The 13,586-nt window shown below is 34.7% G+C and overlaps 1 protein-coding gene and 1 pseudogene across 2 annotated transcripts; both read left to right on the top strand.

Annotated features, from left to right (window-relative positions):
* Positions 1-4,883: 4,883 nt before the first annotated feature.
* On the top strand, positions 4,884-8,914 carry LOC124844965 (cyclin-A1-1-like). Of its 2 annotated transcripts, XM_047321983.2 has the most exons (12): positions 4,884-5,170; positions 6,058-6,296; positions 6,372-6,445; positions 6,619-6,755; positions 6,894-6,986; positions 7,176-7,309; positions 7,433-7,508; positions 7,606-7,682; positions 7,789-7,825; positions 7,940-8,089; positions 8,179-8,313; positions 8,393-8,914. In XM_047321983.2, exons 1-12 carry the CDS (start codon positions 4,979-4,981, stop codon positions 8,453-8,455), a joined length of 1,407 nt encoding a protein of 468 aa, XP_047177939.1. In that variant the 5' UTR covers positions 4,884-4,978; the 3' UTR covers positions 8,456-8,914. The 2 variants fall into 2 exon arrangements, with proteins under 2 accessions (XP_047177939.1, XP_047177938.1); XM_047321982.2 differs by having other exon boundaries at positions 4,885-5,170; positions 6,058-6,445.
* A 2,116-nt stretch (positions 8,915-11,030) lies between these two features.
* On the top strand, positions 11,031-12,552 carry LOC148204998 (uncharacterized; annotated as a pseudogene).
* The last annotated feature ends 1,034 nt before the right edge of the window (positions 12,553-13,586 follow it).

Below are 13,586 nucleotides of genomic sequence, written 5' to 3'. Positions count from 1 at the left end.
TAAAATTCATCATCAGAATAAATTATATTGTTAAAATGAATTTGATATGAAGTGTTCGTTATGAACACATCAATTGGTTTCCTTTTATTATAATTTTTTATCTTTTCATTATTAAAATAAAAATAAGTAAAAAGCAATATTGATAATCATACATAACAATAACAATATAAAAACAATTTTTCTTCTGTTCATCTTTTCTTTTCCCGTCCCTTTTTATATCTCTCATCTCTATAAAACATAGAATTAATCCTAATGATGTTAATTCATATAGAATGTATCATTGCACCATGGTGTTTGAAGTCAACTTATCAGGCATTCAATTAATTTCTCCTTACATTACTTTTTACGTAAAAAAAAAGTAAAATAAAAAATTGAAATAAACTTCGGAGTTTTTGTAAAATATGTTTTATATGATTTTTCTAAATTAGATTATTGTAAAAGATGTTATATGATTTATGAAGGTGTTATGCATTTATGTTTGAAACAATTAATTTGCATGAACATAAGGAATAGGAAAAACCGTTGATTCATGAAATAAGTTATAATCATACGTTGTATCAAACTTTTAATCCAAATTAATTATAGAAATGATCAGAACTGACTAAAGTAAATAAGTTACGAAAATTCTGATATAATAAATACAGTATTCCAAACCATTTCAAAGGCATCATCAAATTTTCCAATTCATGGTGAAAAGCTTCCCCTTTGAAACAATGACTACATTCCACAAATTTTGTGTCATAATGGTACTTACAGTTAGCCTTGGTTTAATGGTGAAAACAGGAGTGTCAAGGGAGATTCCGGAAACATCAACTAGAATTTCTGATGAAAAAAATGATGCAGAAAGGCCATTGTCATCATATGAACAATATTTACAACACTGTGCTGCTAAGTTATACCCAGATTGTGGTTCCAATATTTTCTCAGCTATATTTTTTGGCAACGAAACTGTTACTTGTGATTGCTGTGAGAAGCTTGTGAATGATGTAGGAAAACGCTGCCACGATGATATGACCAAATTCATTTTGCAAAGGCCAGATTATAGGACAAAGAAGAATCAGATCCTTTGTAGAAGTGATAGTGTTTGGAATGATTGTGTTTCTCTTGAAAACCCTTCGCTTGAACCCATTGGTGCACCCTTTTCTGATTCCGTTAGTCTTGAATCAGAATTATTTATATGAAAAATTGTAATATGTTCCATCATATATAATATTATTAATTTATAATGCCTTGCCTAATTCGTCTTCTTAATTAAGAAAAGCCATAGTAACAATTGTTATCGATTTAAACATTATGATAACATTATTTTTTTTAATTTATAATGGAGTGTGTCCAATATTGATATGTGTGCCGAAAAAAAAGGATATATCTGTCTGCGTACATATCTATTCTTCTGTGTATTACCTATATCAAACATCCACCTGTTTTACCATATGCAAATCAGAAGTGAACGTTGGAGACAAAGAAGAAAATTACAAAATGTTCTTTCCATCAAAATTTGTGTCAAAAAGTTTGTATTACCTATAAAAAAAACAAGTATTATTCAATGGATATTTTCTTGAAACCTATAAATTGAAGATCTCTAACAAAAAGAGTAAGAAAATAAACACATAAACACGAATAAAAAATATAAGAAGAAAAACAAGCTAAAAAAACAAATACTCTCATGCTTGATAGAATTCATAAGTTTACTAATATGGAAAGAAAGAAAATTCTAAGAATATGTTAGATTGAATTGTATTTGTACCAGCAGGGACTGGACGCCGTACGGAAGGACATCCACGTCATTGGACCGGCCGCCCACATCACCGCATGAAACCCAAGGACCGGCCGCCGTACGGAAGGACACCCACGTCATTGAAGGGCGAACGCCCATATGCCCGTGATCACTAACTGGTAAAAGGTTATGTATGGCAGGGCGGACACCTATGTACCCCTACCCAAGACTCACCCGAAGTCGGCCGCCCAGGCCACGGACCCGTCAAGACCGGCCGGCCTTGAGGATAAGACCCGCGAGGACGGCCGGCCGTGTTGACTAATCATCTTAGTGTAAGGTAAGTAGGGTTTAAAAGCTATTTGGGCTGAATTGGGCCGTGATTAAATTTTCACTAATCCCAAGCCCATAGCGAAAACTATAAATACAGATCCAGGGTGAGTGGTAGATAGGTTGCATTTATTGCACATTCATTACTGTCTGAGAAAAACGCCTTAGCTCTCAACTGACTTTGGCATCGGAGAATCTTTTGCAGGTCTCCCACCGGCGAACTGAAGGGTGAATACGGAGAATCCGACGTACAGAATACGAGAAGAGAGTTACTTGGAAACGTGGAACCAGCACTGCCCCTCACATCCGAAACAGTATTCATATCTAGCTAGAGTGATAATCTAACTTAAATATAATAAAGTTTTATTCAGTAGCTTTTCTTCAATACTTTTAAGGCTAAGAAAAAAAGTTTAACCATTTGAAATTTTAAACTTTTTTTTTCATCAACACCTTACATCTTACTTAGGGATGACAACGGGTCGGGTATGGGTAGTGTCTACCCGCAACCCGACCCGCCGAATAAAATTCTACCTGTTACCCGATCCGTTACCCGATCCGTTACCCGCCGGATACCCGTTTAAAACATACCCGTGGGTATTTTAAAACCCGCGGATACCCACAAAAATAAAAAAAATATTTAATACATTTTAAAAATAAAATTACAAAAAAAATATATATAATATAATATAAATTAAATTACATATAAATTAAAATTTAATTTTAATTAAATTTAATCTAATAAAATAAAATTTTATTTTATTTTTCATTAAATTTAATTAAAAAATATATAAATTAATTTTTTTTTAATTTTTTGCGGGTAAGGATATCCGCGGGGCGTTTTAAACGGGTATTTAAATACCCGCTACTCGTTACCTGCGGATAGTAAATATCTACAGATAGTTATTATTCGCCGCGGATTTTACCCGTGGATACCCGTACCCGCGGATAAAATTGTCATTCCTAATCTTACTATTAAGTATCACCATTACATGATTAATCACGCCATTAGTTTGCAAGTAATTTCATAAATAATGCTTTTAGTGTTTCATTTTACATAAGAAATAGTTTTTAGTCCCTTTATTAATCTATCAGACCCTATTTTTTTCATTAAATTAGCTTTTTGTCTCAATAAGTTTTTAATCAGTCTTAGACTTAAATTTGAAACTAAAATTTTTGAGAATTAGTTTAGGATTTAATTGGTATAATATTAAAAAAAATTACTTCCAAATTCACTCTCACCTCTAAATCCACTCAAATAAACAATAAATTCTCTCAAATCCATTCAATAACTTTTCTTCCGATCAAATGAATTAGTTCCTCAGTTTGTCATTAATGTTAGTCTCCCGTTAATTATCAGTTCTATAAATGTTTTTCTACGATACTGTGAGAACTTTTAAGTAGGTTATTAATATATGTTCGTGGATTGTTTTTTTCTATACTACGACCTTTTCAAAATTTCAGTGTCTTGTTTTACAATTTTACACTGTCAAGAAAAAAAAAAGAAATGTCCTAAGAAGACCAGAAAATATGAAAAACTAAACAATATTTTATCACACGACTCAATTTAATTCACTAAATAAAAAGTGAATAATGAAGATATTGTGCCACATCATTAATCAATGTTGATATTATATAACAAAAATGGAAAATAATGATGTAAAAATTGAGACTGAACAAAAAATTATTAATCAATCAATTTTATAAGAAAATATGTAAAACGTAAAAGAGATTAAGAATAAATAATTGGTTTATTAAAGAAAGTATTGAAATATTTCATTCACATATTTTCATTTTTAATATAATAAGAAAAAAAATACAATTTTAATTTTATTAATTTTGTTTGAATATTTTAATTCTATTATTTTTTGTTTGAATTATATTAATAATTCATGTAATTAAACATATGTATAGTCACTATTCAATATTACATATTTTTATTAGAGAAAAAATTAATATTAATATTCAATTAATCTTAAAAAAAATACAGAAGAGATTTTAAATTTACAAAACGAAAAAAATAAATAAATAAAAAGCTATCTTTTAACTTGTATTAAGATTAACTATTTTTGTTTAATATACAGATGAGGCAATTAATACAAATTACTCATATATTTAATTACATTCATTATTATAAAATTTAAATAAAAATAATAAAATTAAAAGATTTGATATAAGATTATATTTTTTTATACTAAAATCGAAACAAACAAATACTTATTATTTACCGAAAAACTATTAACGCATTAAAATAATTTCTTTAAAAAATAATGTACTAAAAACAAAAATTCATCCAAAAAAAATTAATATGAATACCAAACCATACAAGATTAACATGTAAAACAAATTGATAATTTATTTATCAGTAAAAAGTATATATGTAAACTATTTTTTTAGAAAATAACATTGCTAAATTTTCATTAGGAAATTAAAAGTAAAATTTGAAAAAATTGCAAGTAAAGACATACTTTTTTACAATGGCTAGAAGAACATAAATTTATAATGGATAAATTAAACCCAAATAATAATTGAATGAATTTTGTATTTTATATGCAGGTCAAAAATTTGCATTAAAAATGGAGAAAACTAGATTAAACTGGGTCTAAAATATATATATGTTCTCATGAAACTACAAAAAATTTGAATAGATAAAGAAATATTTTATTTACGTGGTATATGAGGAATTTGCAATTTGAAAAGGTTTGCCACATGTGATAACGAAATTTGAAATCGTTGAAACCCGTGGGACCGAACCCGCTCCCAACGAATACTTAGCCCAATAAACGGTTCAGATTTGTTCTGATTTTGAACCAACCCATTTACCCTCTCACAATTACAACAATAAAGCAAATTATCCAGTTTCCAACTTTCACTGTTTCCCTACTCTGCATTCTGCGCCAACAACAACAAACCGAAGATCCGTTTTGCTCACTATAAATGAAAAATCGTTTTTCTCCGGCTACTTGCGCACACCAAATGTCGACGAAAAATCGTCGCTCGTCGTTTTCCTCCTCAACGGCGTCGTCTTTGGCCAAACGACATTCATCCGTCGTGTCGTCGGGGAAAGCTGCGAAGAGAGCGCCGCTCGCCAACATCACAAACGAGAGGAATGCGCCTTCCTCATCTTCGGTAATGATCGTTTCGATGTTTAACTTTTTGATTGATTTATCTGCGAAAAGGAATCGCTGAGATCGTGGAACATTATTAGGATTTGTTAAACCATTTTCGTTTTATTTTGAATAATTTGATTCTGGAATCACAGTACGTTGTGTCATGCATTGTAAATTGGATGATTGAAAGACAATGTCATTATTGTGGAAACGTTTCTTGAATGTGAAGTTGCGCGGTGGTACACGAGGTTTTTTAAATCCTTTTTGTGTTTGAATTTCTATTGTCTCTGTCAGTGTAATCAAAAGAAGATTTGTAGTTTAGTTCTAGAGATTTTGGTGGATGAGAATTCTATGATCGGTGTGATTTTTCAGCTGCATTTTGTTATTTGTGACCAGGGCGGCCTTTTCTGAAAAATTTAAAATATTTTTTTATTGTGGAAAGGACATAAAGAGGTGATAACCACCGATAAGAATGCATTATTTTATTTGAGGAGTATATGAAAAGTAAAGAGACTGAAAAGTTCATTTTTATGAGCAAAACTTTGAAGAAAAACAATTAATTTTTCTTAAATTTGAAATTTTCTATGTCAATCAGGTGAGAGGTTTTGATATAGTCGGTCGGAGGTTCTGGAATTTGGATTCTAACCTCAATATCTTCTTCATAGTAAAAAGAAGAAAACAGTTTAAAAAATTTCTCTGTCGTTTTTTTCTTTCCTCTGTGCTAAACAGGTGAAAACTTTTGGAGTACATGCTTAAGTCGTTAATAATTCAAAAAGCTCCTTGTTTTTTTTATTGAATACCGTTTAATTGATATCACAAAAACCTGCTTAAGTTTGGTGCTTGGGTATGTTAATTGGTTGCTAAGGTTTTGTTTTATCCATTACTTAGCTTGATTTCTAATGCAAGGTGTCAAGTTCAATTAAAACTGCCAAGACCAAGAAAGAGGATCCCGCAAGAAGCAGTAGCATCACAAGATCAACAACTTGTGGGAACAAATTACGTGAGTTAAAGACTAACTCAGGCACAACTATCATTCCAAAGGCTAATTCCTTACCACAAACGAAGGATGCTGCTCCTGCAGTTGCCAGAGTCTCTGTGTCCGTTCAGAGCAGCATTGGTGTTTCTCCTAGTAAATCAGATGCGAGGTCCGTTTCTATGGATGAAACGTTGTCTTCTTATTCTATCAAGAGTCCTGATGAAGTTGAATATCTGGACAACAGGGATGTCTCAGCTGTTGGTTCAATTCAGAGAAAGACAAGCAATTTAAGCATTTGTGATACCACCAAGCCAGAAGGTTGTGCACTACTGCAATTTTGCTTTGGTTCAAGTCACATTAATATTTAATTGCATGGTCAAGCATTTGTTTTACATGGTCTTTTGGATTACGATCGTTTTGTTTTTTTGCTTATTTGAAGTGAAGTATAGTATTTCATTTTTTCAGTCTAAGGTGTGTTCATTTGTTTGCAGGTAACATATATAGTGGGGAAATAGTTGTTGATTTAAAAAGAGAGGGCAAGGTTGTCAATATTGATAACATTTGCTCGGATCCGCAGCTTTGTGCAACCTATGCTTGTGATATCTACAAGCACCTACGTGAATCTGAGGTAACACTTCGTTTTTTCACTGTTAAAATAATGATTTGTGTTTCTTATTTCCTACATGGAAATAATGACTTATCAATTCATAATGATAATTTATATAGTATTCTGATCTCAAATGATTTCCAATTTCTGAAAACATAGGAAAAGAAAAGGCCTTCCATAGACTTCATGGAGAGAATTCAGAATGACATAAATGTTAGCATGCGTGCAATATTGATTGACTGGCTTGTTGAGGTATTATTTTGTTCATAAACGTCATGGGTCTTGAAATCTGTGCTTGGTAGAGAGAGAAAAAATATCGATGTGGTTATGGTGCAAACAAAAGGAGTTTGGACTAATTTATTCTTTGAGAAGTCTTTGCTCAAGTTAGATCTCGTTTTGAAACCCCTTTTACTATGCTAAACTTCAACTTTTCAATTGCAGGTGGCTGAGGAGTATCGCCTTGTGCCTGATACATTGTATTTGACAGTGAACTATATTGATCGGTATCTTTCAGGGAATGCCATGAATAGGCAAAGATTACAATTACTTGGTGTTTCCTGCATGATGATTGCCTCGTAAGGGAGCATAATATATCCTTTTCATGTTTTTTAAATAGATGCATTTTGTCCTTTTTGTTGGCCCTCAAGGCTAGCATTGACGTATAGAACAATAATTTGAGTTTTGGTTCTGGTTGACAGTAAATACGAGGAGATTTGTGCACCAGAGGTGGAGGATTTTTGTTATATAACTGATAATACGTACTTAAAAGAAGAGGTATGCATTGAATTTGTTGGTTAAATTTTACTGTTTTAAGTTCCTTTCTCCTATGACTTGAAGTGAGAAGATCTCTTTGAAAATCATTTAAATGCAGCTTTTACGAATGGAATCTGCTGTTTTGAATTATCTTAAGTTCGAAATGACAGCCCCAACAGTTAAATGTTTCTTAAGGTAATAGGTACTTACCAACGACTGTAATTGATGAATAAGATTAGGAAAACTTTTTAAGTTGCTCTGTTCTAACATTCACTCTTTCTTTTATGTGAAATAATTTCAGACGATTTGTTCGTGCAGCTGCTCATGATGTCCAAGAGGTATCTTTCGCGCTTTAAATACGCATTAAAGAATGCTATTGTTCAATATTGTCGTAGATTCCTTTTCTAAAATATTGGCATTTTGGTGATTTTTTTACCTGTCCACTTTCTCAGCTACCTTCACTTCAACTGGAGTGCCTAACCAACTTTATTGCCGAATTGTCTCTCTTGGAGTACAATATGCTGCGTTATCCTCCATCACTGATAGCTGCTTCGGCAACTTTCCTTGGCAGATTTATACTTTTCCCTTCAAAGAAACCATGGGTATGATTCTCGTCAAACTCAGTCACAACCGGCATTGAGGGAAAGTTTTGTATGATTTGATGGCTTACTATTTCTGTATTTTGCAACAGAATTCCATATTGCAACATTACACACAATACTGGCCTTCTGATTTGTGTGCTTGTGTGAAAGATCTCCATCGCCTTTGTTGCAGTAGCGATACTTCTAATTTACCTGCCATCCGAGAGAAATACAGTCAGCACAAGGTAATTTGCCAAAACACAAACATTTGTTATGCCATGTTTTTCCCTTTTAGTTAGGTTGCTTACTTGATTTATGTGGCAGTACAAATATGTGGCCAAGAAATGCATCCCTGTTTCAATACCGCAAGAAGTTTTCCAGAATTGAGCAAAGGAATTGATGTGGGCAATCCAATTATGACACAGGCCAAGTTTTGACAAAGATTCAGTCTAAACGATGAAAGGACCATTTCCTGTTAAAAGGCATAGTTATATGACACAGGTAAAACGTGTGATCTAAACATGTTGCAGATGTGCTGGTGAAGGTAGTGACATATACATGACATTACAAATTTCGTATGCCAACTTCCCTCCTCGTCGTACACACAAAACACATAAATGGTACTCATAGGAATTCCCTCGACTATTCATTCTAGAATTTCGTGAGACAAATTCCCTCTATTCTTAGTGTGTACATTTCAGGTATTTTTTTATTCTATTTTGAAAATATGCTTAGCAGGAAATTATCAAGCTTTCTTATCAGTACCCTTCCTTAGCTACTGTACGTTTTAGTATAATTTAGTAAAAGGAATAGAGAGCCGATAGGCTTGAAGAAGTTGAGATGTAACTCGTGATTGTAAATTTTAGTTTTAATTCGAAGTTAATTCAAGACGGGCATGCATTTGAAATATCATATATTCACTTGCAAAAAATCACAAATGCATTCACTCTAGAGGTAGTTAGTTGTAGATTGTCTATAAATACCAGGTGTAGCATATAAAAAGGGAGGAAGGATTGAAAATTATTTTTGATAGAAAACATCATCGATTATCAATTAAATTTTACTAAAAATTACAATTTTATTGTCAATCAATAACTTCTTTAGAAGTTATATATTTTGTTCCTTCACTAACATAATATGTTCCAAAAGAGTATTTCAATAGAGTTGTGAATATTAATGGGCCTACGATTCTGATCTCGAATGATGAATTCGCTAGCTTATCTAATCTATATAAGAATAATTTGGTTGAGGTGTCCGTGAAAAAAAATTCAATTTCCATTTATTGGAGGTAAAACACCAAGAAGTTAGACAAAAAATTAGAAGGATTCATATAATTGATTTACATGTTGACTGTTAGCGAGTGTTTTTTTTGTAATGAAGATGATTATAAGCCAACTTAATCTGTTTCGATTTTCAATTTGAGTTGACACGTTTTGACTTTTAAGTGAGAAAACTTATTGTTGAGACAAGATCGTTTATGGAATAATAATATGGAATTAAATGGAATAATAATATGGAAATAACACAAGAAGAAAATATAAGACTTAGAATTAAAACGGTTAGATATGATCTTTTATAAAATAATTTGTTATTATTTTGAGTATATTTTGTAGCATTAGTTGCCTAAAGGTTAGCCTCAATTATAGCTTATCAGTTATAATGGCAGCCTAAATTATAGCTTGAAATTTGTATATATTCTTTATGGCATAATACCCAATTTTGTCCCCACTTTGGTTCGGAAATCTCAAGTTAGTCCCTTTATAGAAAAGTGAGTTGAATGGATCCTTACTTGTAATTAATTGACTCTAATGAGTCCCTTCCGTTAAATAGAAGGAAACGGAGTTAGTGGACTGATGATGTGGGGCCCTTTCTTCTTGACACGTAAGCACGCAAACCTGAAGTTCTTCCGTCGGCAACATTGCATAAGCCTCGAGAAGTTTCGTTTTTCCGCATTGCTTATCTTAACAAACCTGAAATCCCAGTGTTACTGATGGGGGCTCTGGCAGCTGCTGCAACTGGCGCAATACTACCCACCATGGGGTTTCTTCTTTCTCACTCGATAAGTACTTTCTTTGAGCCTGCAGATGAACTCCATAAAGATTCAAAGTTTTGGTCTTTACTATTTCTTTCCCTCAGTGTTGCCTCCTTCATATTTCATCCGTTAAGGTCTTACTCTTTCGCGGTAGCTGGTTCTAGGTTGATAAAAAGGATCCGCCTGATGTGTTTTGAGAAAATAATTCACATGGAAATGGGCTGGTTTGATAAAGATGAAAATTCATGTGGAACACTTGGAGCAAGGCTGTCAACTGATGCAGTTTCTATTCGAACATTGGTCGGGGATGCTCTAGGTTTGCTTGTTCAGGATATTGCTACAACAACTACTGCATTGGCAATTGCCTTTGCGGCAAACTGGCAGCTTTCCCTCATTGTTGTTTTCTTAGTACCTCTCTTATTACTGAATGGATATGTTCAAATGAAGTCAATGCAAGGATTCCGAACTGAAGCAAAGGTCTGTGACTCATTAACATCATACTGGTACGACCTATGAAGGTCGGACATGCCTCACAATTAGTGTGTTTCGTGCATTTTCGGAATCTTTATTTTCGGACAATGCCTCAGAACCCTCCATAAAACAACAATTGGGCCCCACATCATCAGTCCACTAACTCCGTTTCCTTCTATTTAACGGAAGGGACTCATTAGAGTCAATTAATTACAAGTAAGGATCCATTCAACTCACTTTTCTATAAAGGGACTAACTTGAGATTTCCGAACCAAAGTGGGGACAAAATTGGGTATTATGCCATTCTTTATCAATGAATATGCAAAGCACGGATGATTTCCTCCATGGTATCAAATTAGGTTACCTTCCTCAAATTCTAAAACACCTAGCCGTCACTATTCTTTCTCTTCTTCCAAGCAATTTCTTTTTCCCCTTCCTTCTTCCCATTGTTGCCCATCAATGGCTGAAAATTTCAAATATTACTCTGCCCTAGTTGTCACCAACGTGAAGCATCTTATTCCAATCACCTTGGACATGGAAACCGGCCAATATCACTCATGGGCAACCTTATTTAAGATCCAAGCTAAAGTTCATTCAGTGCTCGAACATATCATCCTCCTACGGATGTTGCAGCCATAACAACATATCAAACAACCAAGGCCGTCTCCCACTATGGAACCGTCTTGATGCTGTTGTACTTCAATGGATTTATGTGACTATATCTCCTGATATTCTCACATCAATCCTCGTGGCTGATGATTCGGCTGAAAGAGTCTGGCATCATGTAGCTGATTTATTCCAAGATAACAAAAACTCTAGGGCGGTGTATCTTGAAACTCAGTTCACAAACACGTGCTTGACTGATTTCTCCTCCACCTCCGCCTATTGCAACCACCTCAAATCTCTTGCTGACCAATTATCTAATGTCGGGGCTCCTGTTTCAGATCAACGTCTTGTGCTCTGCTTGCTCGCTGGCTTAACCGAAGCCTATGTTGGTTTTGTCACGGTTATGCAACAGAAGGATGAATTGCCCAGTTTTGCTACATGTTCTCGTTTGAAGTTGGAAGAGATCACGATTAAGGAGCGAGCAACCCGTGAATCTGGTTCCACTGCCCTCTTAACCGTACATGAAGGCTTCTTTTCACAGCCGTAACACCATAACAACAACATTACTTCATCACAGGCTCGTAATAATATCAATCGAGGCAAGAAAAACAACCGAGGCAGAGGCAACAACAACCGCGGTGGCAAAGGCGGACGCGGTGGTGCATGGGCTGCAGGCGCTGGAAGGGGCGGTGCACCACAACAACAGCAATACCTAACCTACCCACCGTACCAGCATCCCTTCTTTAATCCTTGGGCAGGGTGGGCCTAACCTCCCTGTCCTTATCCAACAGCCTCATGGCAACCTAGACCTCCACGCCAAGCTGGTATTCTTGGATCAAGACCACCACAGCAAGCATACAATGCATCAGTAGCACCATCCAATGATGGTTACACACCTACAGATATTAATGTGGCCATACATAGCCTTTCACTATCTCAACCAGATGAGAATTGGTATATGGACACTGGTGCTACCTCTCATATGACGGCGGACCAAGGTACACTCTCATCTTATTTTTATTCGAGCAAAGATCATAATATTGTTGTTGGTAATGGTCATTTGATTCTTATTCATGGTCATGGAAGCACTACACTATCCCCACCCCACCCTCCTTTAAACCTAAACAATGTGTTGCATGCTCCAAAACTCATTAAAAACCTAATATCTATTCGTAAATTTACAAGTGACAATTTGGTTTCTGTTGAGTTTGATCCATTTGGATTTTCTGTGAAGGACTTGCAGACGGGGAACCATCTAATGAGGTGTAACAACTCTAGAGATCTCTTTGTCGTCCTCTTTGTCGTCAGAATTTTATCAATTGTAATAAAGGCAGTAATGATTTTTGCACTTCTTGTCCTCTTGGTAAACATGTGAAATTGCCATTTAATGTGTCTTGTTTGTTCACTGAATTGCCATTTGATATTATTCATAGTGATATTTGGACATCACCTATATCTAGCTCTTCTGGCCATCGATATTATGTATTGTTTCTTGACGACTTTAGCAAATTCTTGTGGACTTTTCCCATTTCTAAAAAATCACAAGTTTTTTCCCTCTTTCAATCGTTCACAACTCTAATTAAAACATAATTTGAAAGAGACATCAAGAATTTCCAATGAGATAATGGAAAGGGATTTGCTAATAGTCAATTTCAAAAATTATGCCAACAAAGTGGAATGCAATTTCGATTCTCCTGTCCTCACACCTCTCCTCAAAATGGCAAAGCTGAAAGGCAAATTAAATCAATCAATAACATTGTGCGGACCTTATTAGCACACTCATCCATGCCACCTTCCTTTTGGCACTATGCTCTTCAAATGGCCACTTATCTTCTAAACATTCTTCCCACCAAAGTTCTCGGATATTGTTCCCCAACGCAAGTCCTCTATCGAAAAGATCCCATCTATTCCCATCTTCGTGTCTTTGGTTGTCTATGCTACTCACTCTTTCCAGCCACTACAATTCATAAGTTGCAAGCAAAGTCCACCCCATATGCATTTCTTGGCTACCCATCACATCATAGAGGTTACAAGTGCTATGATCTTTCGAGTGGAAAAATTATTATTTCCCGTCATGTAATTTTTTATGAGACACAATTTCCTTTCTCAAAAATACATGATCCATCCCCCAAGTGTGTATGACCCTTTAAGTGAAGACACCTCTCCACATTTAACTCATCACTTATGGCCCACTCTCCCTGTTACAAACCCCACCACACATCCAGGCCAAGACTCTCGACCACCTTCTCCTCAACCAACCTCACCCGCTCCACCATTCAAATCTTAGCCTCACCAAATACTCCTCTCTCTTCTCTTACCACTACCCATCAGCCCCCAGTACCCAATCCCAGGCCTCACCAAATGACCACTCGTAGTCAACATGGCATAGTTAAACCAAACCCCAAATAT

This window comes from Vigna umbellata, chromosome 1 (genome assembly GCF_029865625.1).
Source record: "Vigna umbellata cultivar VRB3 chromosome 1, Vumbellata_1.0, whole genome shotgun sequence".
Taxonomy (NCBI): domain Eukaryota; kingdom Viridiplantae; phylum Streptophyta; class Magnoliopsida; order Fabales; family Fabaceae; genus Vigna; species Vigna umbellata.
The sequence above is the reverse complement of the archived record's forward strand: the minus strand, read 5'-3'. Positions and strand labels throughout refer to the sequence as shown.